Source organism: Aspergillus alliaceus (assembly GCF_009176365.1).
Source record: "Aspergillus alliaceus strain CBS 536.65 unplaced genomic scaffold BDW43scaffold_64, whole genome shotgun sequence".
Lineage (NCBI taxonomy): Eukaryota > Fungi > Ascomycota > Eurotiomycetes > Eurotiales > Aspergillaceae > Aspergillus > Aspergillus alliaceus.
Genome location: NW_022474747.1, coordinates 13,169 through 29,298, shown reverse-complemented (window position 1 = coordinate 29,298; position 16,130 = coordinate 13,169). Strand labels below are relative to the sequence as shown.

At 46.1% G+C, this 16,130-nt stretch overlaps 6 protein-coding genes across 6 annotated transcripts; 2 read left to right on the top strand and 4 right to left on the bottom strand.

Annotated features, from left to right (window-relative positions):
* Window positions 1-1,565: 1,565 nt before the first annotated feature.
* BDW43DRAFT_291065 (trafficking protein particle complex subunit 13) lies at window positions 1,566-3,398 on the bottom strand. The gene is made up of 5 exons (XM_032043569.1): window positions 3,293-3,398; window positions 3,230-3,236; window positions 3,062-3,185; window positions 2,472-2,990; window positions 1,566-2,422 (listed from the first exon to the last, which is right to left on the bottom strand). Exons 1-5 carry the CDS (start codon window positions 3,357-3,359, stop codon window positions 2,129-2,131), a joined length of 1,011 nt encoding a protein of 336 aa, XP_031895300.1. The 5' UTR covers window positions 3,360-3,398; the 3' UTR covers window positions 1,566-2,128.
* Window positions 3,399-3,563: 165 nt separating this feature from the next.
* Window positions 3,564-5,484, top strand: BDW43DRAFT_291056 (RING finger protein). The gene is made up of 6 exons (XM_032043568.1): window positions 3,564-4,168; window positions 4,228-4,394; window positions 4,504-4,565; window positions 4,616-4,854; window positions 4,910-5,047; window positions 5,113-5,484. Exons 1-6 carry the CDS (start codon window positions 3,804-3,806, stop codon window positions 5,171-5,173), a joined length of 1,032 nt encoding a protein of 343 aa, XP_031895299.1. The 5' UTR covers window positions 3,564-3,803; the 3' UTR covers window positions 5,174-5,484.
* On the bottom strand, window positions 5,275-7,443 carry BDW43DRAFT_215538 (CENP-N/CHL4 family protein). The gene has a single exon (XM_032039322.1). The coding sequence runs from the start codon at window positions 7,218-7,220 to the stop codon at window positions 5,778-5,780; it is 1,443 nt and encodes a 480-aa protein (XP_031895298.1). The 5' UTR covers window positions 7,221-7,443; the 3' UTR covers window positions 5,275-5,777.
* Window positions 7,444-7,935: 492 nt separating this feature from the next.
* BDW43DRAFT_215485 (putative bZIP transcription factor (MetR)) lies at window positions 7,936-10,115 on the bottom strand. Its single transcript, XM_032039321.1, has 2 exons — window positions 9,244-10,115; window positions 7,936-8,657 (listed from the first exon to the last, which is right to left on the bottom strand). Exons 1-2 carry the CDS (start codon window positions 9,527-9,529, stop codon window positions 8,038-8,040), a joined length of 906 nt encoding a protein of 301 aa, XP_031895297.1. The 5' UTR covers window positions 9,530-10,115; the 3' UTR covers window positions 7,936-8,037.
* A 2,682-nt stretch (window positions 10,116-12,797) lies between these two features.
* On the top strand, window positions 12,798-14,065 carry BDW43DRAFT_303827 (uncharacterized protein; the record flags this gene model as incomplete). Its single annotated transcript, XM_032045484.1, has 2 exons — window positions 12,798-12,962; window positions 13,061-14,065. 2 exons carry the CDS (start codon window positions 12,798-12,800, stop codon window positions 14,063-14,065), a joined length of 1,170 nt encoding a protein of 389 aa, XP_031895296.1.
* Window positions 14,066-14,179: 114 nt separating this feature from the next.
* On the bottom strand, window positions 14,180-15,892 carry BDW43DRAFT_215458 (uncharacterized protein). Its single transcript, XM_032039319.1, has 2 exons — window positions 15,617-15,892; window positions 14,180-15,548 (listed from the first exon to the last, which is right to left on the bottom strand). The coding sequence occupies exons 1-2, from the start codon at window positions 15,740-15,742 to the stop codon at window positions 14,295-14,297; spliced, it is 1,380 nt and encodes a 459-aa protein (XP_031895295.1). The 5' UTR covers window positions 15,743-15,892; the 3' UTR covers window positions 14,180-14,294.
* Window positions 15,893-16,130: the final 238 nt, after the last annotated feature.

The following is a 16,130-nucleotide window of genomic DNA, read 5'->3' as shown; positions in this document are numbered from 1 at the left end:
CATCCACCCTCCAATGGAGTTACTCAAACTGGGAGCCCAAGGCCGATTCTCTCCATGGAGCGGGTTCTGCCGAGGTTAGAAGCTAATTACGGGACAAGTCTTTTAGGAGTCCTTTTTGGTTGCAAAGACCGGGATGGGATGGATGGTTATAGATATCACCCGTCACCGGGATACTATTATTATCTTGTTTGTTTCTCATCATATACCCATAAAAGTTCAAAAATGATAATGGGATTATTAATAACATCACTGATAGTTTTGTAAATAAATGATTGAAAAAGACTTGGCTGGTAACTGTCAAAAAGGAGGTGGTGGTGTACCAAATATGGATAGAGCTGTGGTATGACCTTTTGCCCTGCGCTGTGCAGAACCCTCCAATTATCTTAGTCAAGAACAGCAATGATAATCGCAGTAAATATTTCGAGGGTAGTGCTGATCACCAGTGGATCTCTTTGATAAGAGAGGGCCATTTGAATTTCGTCATACTCCGTAGAGAGAGTAGTAGTAATTGTGATGATCGTTTGAGAACGAAGAAACATTCTGAGCGGTGGGCCCTCAGGTAGTATGATGAATAAGAGAGTATTAAAGAATTCTTAGGCTCCCCCCTTAGTAAACCCCCCTTCCTCCTTTCCTTCGAGTCACTGAAGCAACATGTAACAAACAGTCAAGTATGTATGTATGCCTGTATATACAGAGTAGATAATTCTAGATGGTCCTCTTGTAGAAATATGAAGTACCATGTACCTACTTTAGGGAGTTTCATTTTGACTCACGGTGTTTTTAGCACCATGTAGATCTAATCTAGGTACTTCCCTGCGCAAACTTGAGAAACAACATCCCAATATCGTTGACCGTGGCAAACCATGGACAAAGGACAGATGTTAAGTTACAGGGCCTTGTTCCTTACATAACGCTACCTGGTCAACCTGCATTGGCATGCATCTCCGTACATATTTAGTCTGTCCTCTAAGGAATACTGGGTTCTTCGGTAACTATTGCTGATAAGTGGCCTTGTCTTGTCGCGCGACTAGTCTCCAGCGCTAGTATGTACTACTTGCTGTCATACAGAAGGTGCCTTGCAGCCTTTATTTACTTGGTACAGACAAGTTGGGTGGGCTCTCTCCGTGGGCTAGGTGTGCACGGTGGGAACGTGCACCACTAACAATTAAAAGGGGGTGGTGGGTGCCTGAGGCGGGGTATTATATGCTTTTTGGTTTTGTTTTTATTGTACCGTACTGTACTCCGTATGCGTTGTTGTACTGTATATGTACATATGTGTAAGTTCAATATTCCGGTTTAATGTCTCCTCCTAACTAAGTATCGCCAGGCCCCCGGAAGTACCTAATATTTCCCCATGAATTGTTCTAGCCATTACATTTGGGTTAGGGAATGCGTCTAGATTCCTTATCCGCTTCAATTTTGCTGGAGGAAGAACAAACCATGGAACAGAAAGATACCTTTTTTTTTGAAAAAAAGAAAAAGAAAAAAGAAATGTATAAATATCCGGCAAAAGGGTTCTAGACTGCTGACAGAAACGAAATACCGGTTTCATGATGGATGTTGCGGTCAAAAAGAGACCAATAAGCTCTTGCAAATGTTCTTGTTCCAACAACCAAAGATCTCGGAAAGCTTATGTCAAACCCACCCCTACCAATACTAGTAGTAGGTGCTTACTAGGTACTTCTATACATGTCCTCGACGAAACTCATCATATCAGAAGATAAGTATCATGAATATCTAAATTTTGGAAATTGCTGTTGTCGCTGAATTTTGCCGTACTTTTGGCAACTCACAGAGAAGCCAGCTAATTCCAGCCCTCTCTGCATGTGCGTGTAACCTGGCTGCTGCAAAGGGATTCAAAATGTGGCTGCGCCTAGATCGATTGCCTTTGTAGCACATCCACAGCTTGGCTCTAAGCCCTCAAAAATCAGAAAACCTTAAAGCTTATATCACTGATTGGTCACTAACCCAAGCCATCACAGCTGGATGCTAGTGCCACAACACAAAATCGTAAATCAATTGTTTCGAGCGAAGTCTCCTGAAGACTGACGATGTCACGAAATTCGGCTTAATGACGATGGACGTAGGGGTTACACATGAAGATAACCAAGTTTAAACTTCGGAAGTTTCACGTCCGCCTTCGCGTTAATAAGTTTCCGGTCGTCAAGAAGCCTTTATCTCCCATAGTCCCCCTCCATTCGATGGACAATTGTCCGAGAACGGCTCGACCGTCTCGTTTCAGATCTTTCTGTAAAGCGTCCAGCCCTTCCTGTTGCCCTTCTTCTTGTTCAACGAGGAACGCAACTTGTAGGACGTCACGTGGGTTTAACGTTGGCGGTTGCGAATCGGACTGATCCGGCCATTCGAGGTCCCAATTCAAAGAGGTTGCCTTGAATGGGGGCTTGGGGTTCAATTTCGTTTGCTACCGAAGAAATTAGAATTACAGATATCACGAGGTTTGCTCCACTTACCTTTACAACCACTGCCCCATCACCCACGTTCTCTAGTTGCGCTTCCAGGGCAAAGCGAAGGAGTCGGGTCTTCCCATAAGGCCCTAGAGATTTATTTTCAACCTCCAATGGGGGCAGCTCTGACGATTTCGTCCGGACACTAAGGCATGGCTGTGCGACGAATTGATAAAGCTTGCGAAAAGTTCTCACTCGCCCACTGGCCGCTTGCGAGTCGGATCCAATTAGTGTTTCCGTGTAGCTGACACTGACTGCCAAGATGTGATTTCCCTCTTCCTTGAGATCAAATCGAACGATCTTCTGTAACGATTGCCCCTTCTGTAGGCCATCTCTGGCGGCTGCGTCATCTGCCGGTTCTAGCTCTAGAGATGCTACTTGCGATGGAGTCTGCATCTCTGCGACTATTCGGACTGACGTGACAATACGCGAAGTCTCGTCTTCTGCAAGCTCATTATTCGCACTAAGAGTGCAAGCAAATGTTTCTCCAACATAAGCGGATCCAAAGGCAGGAGGTAATGTAAGCTTTAGTTCTTTATTAGCAGATACTCATCAGGATTCCAACGAAGTCAGGAGCTGCTGAATTGCTGTCGTACATTAGGAGTGAGAATAAACTGATTGTCGATACTGTCGGAAGGATAACTCAATGATGCTTTGTTTGAAATCTTCGTGTTTGCTTCTGGTAGAGGATACTGGTAGGACATAGAAGGCCGCGATAGCCTTACGAAGTCAGATCGGCATTCACAAGAGCGCATATTGCTTACCGCAAGACTAAAACGCTAGTCAGCCAAGTCGCCGTCTAGGCAATAAACCCCAGTAGTGCGTACCTTTTAAGGAGACCGAATGAGGCTCTTTTGATGTCTCGGCACTCGAGTGAGCGCGTGGGCGTGCCATTGGTAGGTACTAGTAGGAAGTAGAGAACAACTATTAGTAAAGTCTTGATGGGAGCCAAAAAGCAATGGTGTCGTTCGTCCCTCTCTAACCTATCATTATCGGGGACAGCTGACATGTGAATGAAAAGGCAAACAAAACAAACATGTCAAACATCACAAACCTCCGCATGATCTGTCAAATCTAGTGAATCAATCTCAAACAAAGATCTTGGATGCATCTCCTTTTCTAATTTTACTAACCATCGATCGACTTCTTAACATCGATTGCCCCCATCTGTTCTGTGTCTCTATCAAGATTGCAAGACAGATACAGAGGATTCTTCTAGTGTTCATGATTCATCTAGAAACCGCCTCCTGAACGGAGAGCTTATCGTTATCGCTATCGCTGCATGACCGCCGCGGGACCAACTCTTCGCAATCATACTCGACATTGGATTTCTTCAAAATGGGTGTTACATCACGAAAGCCCTCCTGTCAACAGATCATGGCATCTTCGTCTCCCGCAGGGCATCTGAGCCGTACGTCTACAGCCAAACGAAAGCGAAGCACGGACGAGAAGACCAGTGTCACATCCACATCTGCGAAACGTACTCGCCGGAAAGAGGGCAGCCATGTAACAGCTTCAACGAACTCAGTAGAGGTGATCGATTTGACCGGCGATTCACCCGTTGCCGGTCCACATAAGATAGTGAAAAGCGCAAAGGCCAAGCAATCGCCAGACGCGGGAAAGTCTGAGCGTCGAGCTCGAGTGTTTCGCAAACACCCGCCACAGACTTTCCTCCAGCGATTGAACCGCGCAACGACTCAAAGGTGCGATACCAACTTAGCTTTCATGGCAAATACTTCGCTCATATCTGTGATTTTAATAGGATGTTCGTTCTTGGATACACTGTCACTGGCGCTGATGATGTTCCTGAGATGAGCTTTGATATTGCTGGGACGACCGGAAACATTTACAAGACAGTTATCGGGAAAGAGCCAACCTGCAGCTGTCCGGATGCTCGAAAAGGGAACCAGTGCAAGCATATCTGCTACGGTCAGCTGAACCAAGGTGGCATTGTTCCATTGTTCCCGATGTCACTATTGTCTTTTATGTATTATTATTATGACCACACCCAGATGTTCTAACGGTTGTCGCCCTGAAGTTTTAGTCAACGTGCTCAAAGCGCCGCAGCATCTCCAGTACCAACTGGCATTCTTGTCGATGGTAAGTATGTAACTTATCACGTACTTCCTGAGCTAATATCACTTTTCCAGGAACTTCGCGAGATCTATGAAGGAACCACTTTGAGTCGCAACCTAACCAAATCCGAAAGTGATAACGGAGGCCAGAGGAAGTCAGTTGAAGGAGACTGTCCTATCTGCTTCATGGAATTCAAACCCGAAAAAGAGGATATTGTCTGGTGCCAAGCGGCGTGCGGAAATAACATTCACAAAACATGCTTTCAGCAATGGGCTGTCACCCAACGCTCTCAGGGTGTCCGCTGCGTTTATTGGTATGTGCTCTGTGTTCCTGTTCTCCTGGAGTATAACTAATCGTACTTTTACCAGCCGTTCTCCATGGCAAACGGATACAAAAGACCTGAACTTGGAACAGCTCACAGCTCAGGGACACTTGACTTCTGATGGGTACATCAATGTAGCTGATCAGCTGGGCCTTTCCGGCCTACGCGGTACGAGACCATCTCTGTAGTCACCCTGATTATCTTTTTCTCCCTTTTCTTAAAATGAGACACTAACACTTCATTCTCTAGACTATTCGACATATCATCCTCACTGGGTCTCCCGACAATTGTATCCTTATGGTTCGCGTAGACGCAATTGACGATGAGGAAGTGTGGTACTAGTCATGACCAATGAAGGTTTTGCGGATCTGGTGTTCAGTGACTAAGTGTTAAGATTGCTACATACCGAAGCGTTGGATGAGAGTTTGTAAATTGTTGCTTCTCTGAGCTGGCTAAGATACCTAGGATTTATTGCTAATCGAGTATGTTATTGGTATATCTATATCCTGTTCGGAAAAACAGATATTTATCTATTTTCGAAATCTTTTGGCCATAATGGCACAAGTAACTGTTTACCATCAACACATTACAATGCTTCCACTCATCATGCACCCCACTGGATTGGGGCCAGATACAAATTTCCACTATATCCTCCTAGCTTCTTAGCGGCATCCTTGAAACCCACTACGTGTCATGGAGTCCAAGTCCTTGGCAAGTGGAAGGGAGGCAAGGACCAGGGCGAGAGTTTCTATAATTCTCGTGGGTTGCAGACAGCATGATTTGAACCGGATATGGCTATGTAGACGGTTATATGATATCGCTTAAGCGCGTCTTCCGCTAGGATGAATGTGTTACCTCCAGTTCGTTGTGTATAAGAGAAGTGAAGTACGCATGACACCAATAGATCTTCCCTTTCATCCACTGTCTTTGATCACGCGATGTCCTCGATGAACGACCGCAACAGTGACAGCCTCTTCACCTGTCATCCAGGAAGGCATCCGTTCCAGATCAACGACACCCAGTTCCGCAAGCTTGCGAATTCCGCTTATAACATCCGAGCCAGCCAACGTAAGCGAGAGAGAGTATTGTGCATGGTCTGTGTCTTCATCTTCATCCTCTCCATCCGGGCGGTCCAGAAGTCTGACATCAAGGCGGTCCAAGGGAGCAGAAGACAACGATCCAGAAGTGCCGAAGCGGGAATGAATAGCGAGTTTGCGCTTTTTGGGGACATGCGAGTCTTGTTCTGAACTCCAAGTTTTGCTCCCTAATTGCTGTGTCGCGGATGTCTCGTTTCCTTTCTGGTCATCTAGGTCTTTTCTCTTGTCCTTCACTGCTTCGGTTTGGGTGAGGTATTCTTCGGGGGTCACCGTATTCGATGGTCGAGGGTCCAGTGGGCTCCCTTCCACCACGGCATCGGCAAATATGCTGAACGCGCCATTGGCTCTGTTTGAGCGGCCTGGTCCTCGGAGCGCTAAAAGCGCCTGGAGGCTCTTTGCTGTCAATGACGTCGCTTTAAGGCCGTATCTTTGCTGCGGAAGTGACAACGCTTTCGGGACGGCGTCTCGCACGATGCGCTGTAAGCTTCGGGTATCTGGTGCAGCCGCATGGCTAGAGGAAGCTTTGGAGCCTGTAGACGACGCGATAGAAGTATAAACGAACGGGCAACTATCTGGAAAAGCGACATAGATCACCTTTGACGAGTCCGTGAGCGTTTCCGGTGGCTGGCGCGGGTGTTGATAGGGCGAGTTGGTCACGAATATGCGAAGGAGAGTGAGGGGTAATGTATTCGACCGGGCAAGGTAGTAATGCGCTTTCACCAAGGGGGAGATTTCCTGCTGGAGATTATTAAGAAAAGTCGAAGCATGGATGCGCGGAATGTAGGACGAAACATCGGCTCCGGTGTGTCGAGCATTATCGGCGCCAATGCGAGTGAGCTCCAACGCCGTCCATCGCAAACTCGATGGATGGCCATCCATATACCGAAGGTCAACCATTGCAAGCTGGAGTAACGTAATACCGTGTCTCCAATCGCCTTCAAGTATGCGATCAATCACTTCCCGCTTCCCACCCTTTCGCACTTGTAGCTCCTGGTAGGCATTGCGCACGTTGTCGATGGTCCGCTCGGCCGGGTACGGACCGAGTTCTTCATCATCCGTGCCCTCAGCTTCGTCTCGTTCCAGGTATGGCGCAAATGACTGAACATTGCGATCATCTAGCCAGTAAAACACGAGGTCCAGCAATGCCTGCCGAGTGAGCTTCCCTAGTGACTTAACGAGGGACGGTGTTGTGGAGGGGATGCGGAGGTTGCTGGGAAGACTGGCAGTGGTGGGAGCGCGGATCGTCTTTGGACGTGCCATTGATTTAGTAGCTGCTTTGTATGGTGTCTATATAACGGTGATAAGTCCTAGCGCATTATCCCCGGTCCGGGGTGTGTGGCTCTGAGGTGGGCTGTGGAAAGTTCCATCTTCCATTCTTGAGGAACATCACTGCCCAGGCCATCAACAAATAGGATCACGTGGTGATAAGAGTTAATGATCATCGATGATATGCACTGTCAATGAAGAAATGGACTTTTATGTAAATATACTAGTAGCATTCAGTGCTAAAGGTTTGGATACTTAAATCTGCTCAGTGGCCGACATTCAGTATTCGGATTCCATTGTGCATGTAGCCACAGCCCCGAATATCCCACGCAGCCGTCCCCCAGGCCACCATCATGTTTGCTACGGCATTCTGCTATACTTCCAGATGAAACCCACATGGCAGCGAAGCATAAATCTATAGATAGTGTTAAATGAAACACTAGCTACAGAGGATAGATAGTAAGGAGAGATCTAGAGTAAACGGTGATAGGTTTTGAATTAGAGAGCTTTGCAGCAGTACACTCCGGAAAGTGCATCTATTTTCGCATGCTGAAATACCTGTAGACTGGGATATAGAACGCGAGAAACCAAGTAACAAACAAGCCATCTTTTATAACCCCATTGGAGTGGAGTCTGAACCATCAAAAGGACATTGAACAATCGTCAGTCGTGTCTCCATGAACCCTTGTTCCGTGAGACGCCTCCCCAAGTCTCCTAACAATCCAATTAAGTATGAACAAGAATTAATAGCCTGAACATAAACGCAAAGACATAGCGCCATAAAGCAAACAGTATTCTACTTTGGTTCCACTCAAACAGTACCCACGCCGTTTCTCGACTCAGCACTACTCCGTTGACCTTCGGCTTTTTGAGAAGCAAGGAACTTCTTGAACATATCCGCAATGTCGTTTTCAGACTTCTTTCCTTCACCGGAAGATTGTCCGTTCTTCTCTGTGATCAAGTTCTTCAGCCACTGGTTCTCCAGCTCCAGTGCGGTGACGCGGGCCTCAAGCGCGGTGTTCTTATCTGTCGTCTCCTTCACGGTCTTTTCAAGCGCTTGCTCGCGCATCTTCTTCTTCACACGGAATCGTGCACTGGCAGCAGTGTTGCGTCGGCGCTTATCCTCCTCCGCCGCAATCCGCGATGCCTCCTCTACACTCATGGGAGCCGACTTCTGCGTATTCTTGCGCTTCGGTGCGGGAGCGGAAGATGTGATAGAGGGAGCAGGTACAGGTGCGGGAAGCTGCGATTGGGCTGCGGGCGATGGCGACGAAGTAGAAGTGGACTCTTTCGGGCTGGGGCTAGCGTTCGGTGACCCATTCGGCATCTGCGGTACGGCTGAGAACTGCGCATTATGCAAAGTCGTAGGCTGGGACTGAGCATTGACGGAGTTGAATCCGGTAGTTGAATAGTCAGGCATATTGCCGAAGCCTTGGAAGTAGAGTTAGAACGAGACCATGATCAATTTTCAACACAGAACAATCCGTAACCAAACGGGTGGGCGAAACAAAGAACATTAATGCAGTCCATTCAACAGTGATACCCGATCGCCCGATGCGACCAACTCGCAGGGAGTCACGTGAAATGACGCCATAGGGTAACGGGTACACGCTATCCACGCCAATTCAGGATCCTTGCTAGTTGCACAAAGTTTTCAATCTTTGATCGTCGCTTAACAGGGGCTAAACGTAGGCAGGGTCCAATGATAACACGTGCCAATGGCATGTGGCTTGGCGTATGCATCCATGTCTTTCAATGACAATAGGATATGTATTGTGCGAATCAAGTCACAGTCCCCCAAACAACATCAAAGAAGAGAATGTGACAGATGTAAAAAAGGCAGGCTTGTGTGGAAGGGAAACATAACGTAGTGTTCCTGTATATGTATAGCAATCAAAATGTAGGTGGAGAGGTGCGCAGGGTAAAGTTCAAGGCAGGATACGCAACCGAGAGATCTTCCAGCTCGTGTTCAAAAATAAGAGTAACGATATAATCTTTCAAGGAGATTCCAACTTACCGCCTAGGAGATCAAGGAACTCCATATCTGAGTTCTGGCTTGTGGTTTGTTTGTTTTCCTTCTTGAAGCCGTCGTTCTCCGCCGAGTCAAACCCGGGCAGGCTCAGATCCCCAAAGTTATCAAAATCGAAGAATTCCGCATTGGTAAAGAGGGAGAGTTCAGCATCGAGGTTGTATGAGCCCTGCTGCTGTTGCTGTAGAGCTTGGTCGTACGGTGACGGGATAGCATTCAGGTCTTCGAGGTATTGGGAAAAGTTGGGGGCCCTACGGCCGTTGAACTCGGCCATGGTGTATCGCCGAGGTTTCTAATGCTTTTGATATTCCGATGAAGTCCCTGTGAAGTTTCTTTTCTGTTTCCTTTCTTTCTGTTCCTATGGTCTGCTGCAGAAGCTTGTCGCTGAAGGGGAGATCGATCGAGGGGAAAGCGATTCGAACAATATATGGCCCGGAGGACGTTGGGTGATGACCGCCTTAACCGCGTGTAAATTGGGAGGGGTCGATTGGCAATTGCGAGACAGGATGACGGGGAGAAAGAAGAGAGAAGGAGAGGGAAGAGGGGAAGTAATCGAATGAGTGACTGTGGGACCGGAGAGGATGGCCGGGAATGGGAATTTGCGCGGGTGGGGGTGGGAAAAAGGCTGATTAAGCCCCGTAGAGAGGGAGGGAAACCGTTAACCAATTGGGTTAAGGAATGTTGTGCTTTGTAATATCAATCGGTAATTATCTTTCTCTACGGGAGTGACAGTACTCAACAACCACTGTCACCACCACAGGTTAGACTTCTATTTCTTGTATACCTTAAATCTCTTGAAACTGTCGATTTCTCGAAAACAATGTAAATATAGTAGGACAACCTTCCCTACCATCCAGGGAATATACCAAGAAATTTTTTAATCAACTTGATTCTCGGTCGCCACCGGCCATGACATCGACCCCGAGTCATTCCTTCCCGATGGCCGAAATCGGAATCCGGAACCAAAGACCGGAAACTGAGTCTCTGACTTAACCATGAAGTTATCTTACAAGCGGAGAATTAAGTTATATCTAGCAATCACTATCCAAGGTCAGGGATTTCTGATTTTATGTTCATTTATTTAATTATTATTATTAATAATATTTCTTTTCTTTTTTAATATTTTTGATTTTTATATATATGTGTATTTCTCAATTCAATATCACAAGATGGCATGTACTTCTCATAAATTTTTCCTCATTTTCCCAGGTGACAGAATTATCTCCATGGTTTAGTGATCACTGGTCAGTCCACGCAGTCTTTTCATGGCCAACCTCGTATTTAGAGCCAAACTTTCGTGCATTCGCTAGGGATTCTGGTTGGTGGAGGGTTGGGACCTGAGGCTGTATGATACTGAACTAGGGCACTTCTTAGGCTTGCCCCGATGCGCGGTTCGCGCGAAACAAAGGAAACCATACACTGTTGCTTACCAATCCAGATCATGCTGATCGGAGAGGACCGCAGTACTCTGTACCTCGGTGCTTACATCCGTAGTAAAGTTCTACACAATGCATTCCTTCAAGGCCACTCACGATACGACCTAGTCAAGACTGGTGTAGGAGGAGTATTAGTCTACCTCACCATCTTTTGCTTTACAGTGAATCTCAGTGTCAGCCTAAAGACAAATCAAATAGTTCAACCCGACCACATCATATGCTAATTTAGTTGCATCGTACTTTAATTTGTCTGCATGTCTCCAGTTTTCCTACTTGGGTTTTTCGCTCTTAATCGGAACGCTTCAGACGTCCCAAGAATCCCTCATAAAACTTTTTTCGTGGTAAAAAGAATATGGTAGTAGAAGAGGAAAACATATATGATTGTCCCAGACTAGTTATGACGGATAGCGTCCGAGATCCTACCAGCAAGAGTTGACCCTGAAGTAATGAATGGTAATATTATCAATAGTTACTCTCGGTGAACTTTCGGAGATGCTGACCTATTCATGGCCCTCAAGCGCCTGCTTGGCAAATAGACACACGTCTCTACTAATAGGGTGCTTAGTGTAGTACAACATATGATTCATCAACGGCATACTAGGTATCCAATCTCCAACGGGAAACCTTCATTTTGTGTCTCAAACACCTCGTACAACCAACTAACCGATATTTACTATCCTCCAAGCTCAGTAAGTGTACATGCAATTGGTATTAAGACCAACTTTCTCCACAACAGAGCACCATTAGTCCGTGGTATGTTTCACAGTTACCAGGGATGTCATAAACGGAATACTATCTACTTAGGTTTCAAGTACCAAAGATGAATCATACTACCTCCACGAGTTCCTTTGCTAGACCCGTCATTCTCACTCATATTTTTCCAGAAAGTTTCTCTATCCCATCTATCATGTAATATAGATGCTGCGCCTCGACTTGTAGATGTTGCTCACCGTTGCTGGCAATGCTGAAGATGCTCAGATCAAGTCTAACCTAGATTAAGTTTGGTTGCATGTCCTGCTACTAATAGGGCATAATAAACCCCGAAGTGTATCAACGACATCCAGGGTTCTTTTACCAATTAGTCAACTTTACCTGTGCCGTTTTCAAGGAGTAGCACAGGGCACGGAGGGATCAAGAATAATCCTTCTATAGAAAAAGATCACTACAATCTATACATTTCATATTCTTCGTCTTTTCTGTAGGAGTCTTTATTTAGATGATGGTATGATTCATATTCGGGATACTTTGAGGTGAGAGGTTGCATACTAGTAGTTCTCTTATTTGGCCTATTGTATAGATCCGGTCACTGACCAATCGGATAGGGACTTACCAACACCTACTTTGATAAGTACTACTAAGTACTAGTAAGGGTATACGTTGTCGGTCGTTATTCCTTTCTGCTACAGTTTCATTAAGGCGTTTAGACCCCAACGAATAAATCCTTGGTATACTCACCATATTTCGAGAGCTTGGGGTATGGTTGTCCCTACCGTCACATATGAACCCTGTTACCCTAAGTTATATCGTTTTCAGCAAGACAAATGAGAGAGTATTTTGATTACGGCAGCTATACTATGGCCAGTCAAAAGTTCCCTTGTGAGTTCCCAATGCATTTAGAATGGAAAATGTTACTACGGAATCGTAGAACCGACCACTACAGTGGCATCCATGCTCGTAGGATTATATACGTGAAATCAAGGTTAGCTGGGTAGGATGAATTTGACTAGCTAAAAATTCAGTAGTTAAACGGTGATCTCATATACATGCAGTCTAAACGGAATTGATACTTAGAAGAATATAGGTCGAGTAAGTACATTATCGTCATATACTCCAGCAGCATGTGACCAATAAATGCCAAGACCACAATCGACAACAATAATAAGTCATCAATTTTCCCGGATAACATAAGGGGTCTCGGTGCAATTGGCATTCATTTTTCATAAGCCTTGCTCCAGCAGCTATTATTGTTCCCACTCGGACACCTAGGACGGGATAATTCAGGAGAGTGGGGGAATTCAATAAAGCGTAAGTTCTCGGGTAAATTGTAGTCAGCTCAAAATTCCCATGTACAGCACAAGTTCTGATTGTTAAGCGCCGTTCCAGATTATGAAACAAGTCAAAATTCTCCTGGCTATGGTGCTGGGCTTCATTGAACGCATTATTCAATATGTAATTGGTGTCGACGACAAAAAATTATACGCATTGGACCATGCCATTCTCAGCATGGAAGTGCCTCCCAGAAGCATGTGGATGAATTTGGGTTATTGGAAGGTACGTAAAAACAGTGGATTGGGAAACCTTCCCCCGATTTATTCATATGTCTATGCCTATGGATAGATTGTTGAAGAAAATTAAGAACAAAATCTTAGGATACAAGCTCTTTCAGTAAAGCCTGTGAATCACTCCTAGATCAAGTTCTGATCACAGCAAAGCTTCTCAATGAAGATGGGACGCCCGTTAGATCACAACATCAGGAGCAGGATTCCATAAAGCTGATTGATGCTGGCATCGGTTGCGGTGACCAGTCTTTATACCTAACGAGGAGACTCTCTAGAGGCTGTACTGACTCCGTCACTGCCCCCTCTTCGAACGGGGTAAAGACAGCTATTGATAACAGTAGTAGTGTCTATAGCAGCGAGACTAGAAAGAGAAGAGGGTTGAGCTTTCACGAAAGCCGACCTTTATTTGACTCGTACGTGGGAATTACTATTGTACAATCCCAGGCAGAGCTTGCTCAAGAGCGCCTCCTAGAGGATACTACGGAATCCTCTACGAAGCCCCCAGGATGGACGCCTGATGTGAAGATTTTTGCCGCCGACGCGGCAGACCCTTCGTCATGGGGGAATGAACTTCAGCAAATTACCTTAGGCAACTCTAGTCTTGATGGAACCACAAGTGAGGACACTGATACTGACAAGGGGAGTGGGAAGACACAAAGGTGGCTGTTAGCCCTTGACGCAATGTATCATTTTAAACCGTCTCGAGACCCGTTGCTGAAATACGCACGCCGAGACATGCAGGCTTCGATCATGGCATTTGACCTTCTTATATCCGAATCGGCATCATTCTGGGAAAAGCTGATTCTACGATCGATGTGTCTTATATCAGGGATGCCCTATTCGAATTTCCTTACGAAGGAGGACTATGAGGATATGTTGGTCCAGGCCGGGTATGAGCGAGATATGATTGAGATGAGAGACATCTCAGAGCACGTCTTCACGGGTATAGCAAGTTACATAAGGAAGCAAGATGCCGAACTGAGGAGATATGGGATGACTGTGGGCAAGTTCAAGGGAGCTGCGAAAGCTTTCAATTGGTGGGCTAGGACTGGGGTGGTGAGGGGGTTCGTGGTGGTCGCACGCATGCCGGAGTAGTAAAAAGTTCGTTGCGCCAAGTATCCCAGCTTTTCAGTAAACCAGTACGTTGGAGTGCGCTATGTGAAGACAAATGTAATATTAAATGTATTATGCGGGAACTATGTGGCGGTGCAAGAATGCCAGTATTCCAGAACTGACAGAATTATATGATCGACAATAACCACTGATTAGTGGGCTTGTCTTTATATACATCATTTCGTCACTGTGAAACGTTTCCTATGCGTAATCATTTGCTTATTAGCCAAGGAATCTCGACATCTAGGCTTGCTGCAACTCTCATGGCGGACACGACGCATCCCTCAAGCAGGACCATGCCGTCCCAACACCAAGCGCCAGCTAGCCAAACGTTCCCGGTCCCGTTGGACCAGAACTTGTCATTTGCTTGATACGTATTTTCGAGCTTCCCGGCGAATATCTGGTTGACTATCCTCCTGCTTTGCGGAGTTCGTAGAACGCGGGTCAACCGCGCGCGATGGATAACCTTAGCTGGCTCTATCGGAGCAATCGGAAAACTTGTCACTAGAACTGAGCAAGGGTGCTCATGGATCGCCTCCGTTGCCGAGGAATTGGAGCATATGTGCAGTATTTGAGTAGGATCAAAAGATTGCCGGGCTGTCGCGGAGAATCGCCTCAGTGCCTGACCACAGTCAGGGACGCTAGATCTGTCGCGGTGAATGACTGATTCTCCTTGATTCACAGGGATTAAGCCCATCGCTTTCCGTAAAGGCTCGTAGATGGCGCCAACAACATTCGGAGTGACCGCCATTACGACGTGATCGAACTGCCTGGAGTGAACCTCTGTGCTTTTCGAGTCGGTCCATGTGACTTGGATTCTCGAACCAACATTTTCAACCCGGGTAACGATCGCGCCGAGCCTTACAGATTGTTCCGTGGATATCCTGGCCTGGACATTTTGGACGCCTCCGACAACCGTATAGTGCGACTGACGGTATGTTCTCCTCGCATAGTCCACAGCATCGATGGCGGGAAAATCAAGTAGCTCGTTATGCGAGCAGGTTGTCACGCTCGACATGAGCGGTAATAAATAGTTGTTGGTGAAGTGCCGTGGTAATCGGATTCGTTCCAGGTATTGCCGAAGCGATTCATCCTCCTCAGAGGTGGCTAGCTTAGGCTCAATCAAGAAGCAGCAAGCCGTAAACCAGAAGTAGCACACTGCCAAGAACAAAGTCCGTAAGATCCATTCCGCGTAGCCACAGCCTTCAGGTCGGATTGGCGGTACTTGGTGATTGCTAGATGAGTGGATGAAGTGCGGAGGCATCTTCTTTCCATCTGCGGTGGAAATGGAGGATAGCGGATAAATGAATTTTGGCGAAGTGTATTTGACCCCGAGATAGTCATACATACACTTTAGATTGTTATGAAAGCCGTCATCAAATGCACGCATGGGCACATCAACACGATACGTGTGGTCATCATCTGCCTTAATAGTGTATGAGGCAGAATCCAGAGACAACTGGTCCTGCTGCAGAAGTTCTTTAGTACATTCGGACTTCGAGCAGGGACCGGAGCGTCAAGTATTCCAGTTACCATTTCAAAGACCTCCACCTCATATCTGCATTTTCTGTCTTGCTGGATCAGATACGCCGACACCAACCCAGCCATTCCAGAGCCGATGACGGCGACAGACTTTTTGGGCTCTAGGGCCACCATCATGGGCGATCTTGGCAGAAAACTATCTGTCGTGGTTTAAACTATTGGAAAGGAAGCATATCGTAAGAGTTTTGGTGAAATTTGCTAGATTGATGTTATATGTATTCGACATGTATGTACACATACATTCAAAGAACTTTTCTTGTAGAATACAGAAATTCGATAAATCAGGTGACACATAACTCTTCGTGCCTAGGTTCACGAAACAAAAAGTTTATTTAGGTGAAATATGAATACTAATCAGAGCCGAAGGGACTGTGCTTCAATAATCCATGGTTACATCCACCCAAAAAAGAGGTACTCTCTGACCCACCTTTTTAGACAAATCAGAACGAAGTCAATGTACATTAAGATATTCCCTTGCATTGGTTCATTTGAAAGCCGTATGTTT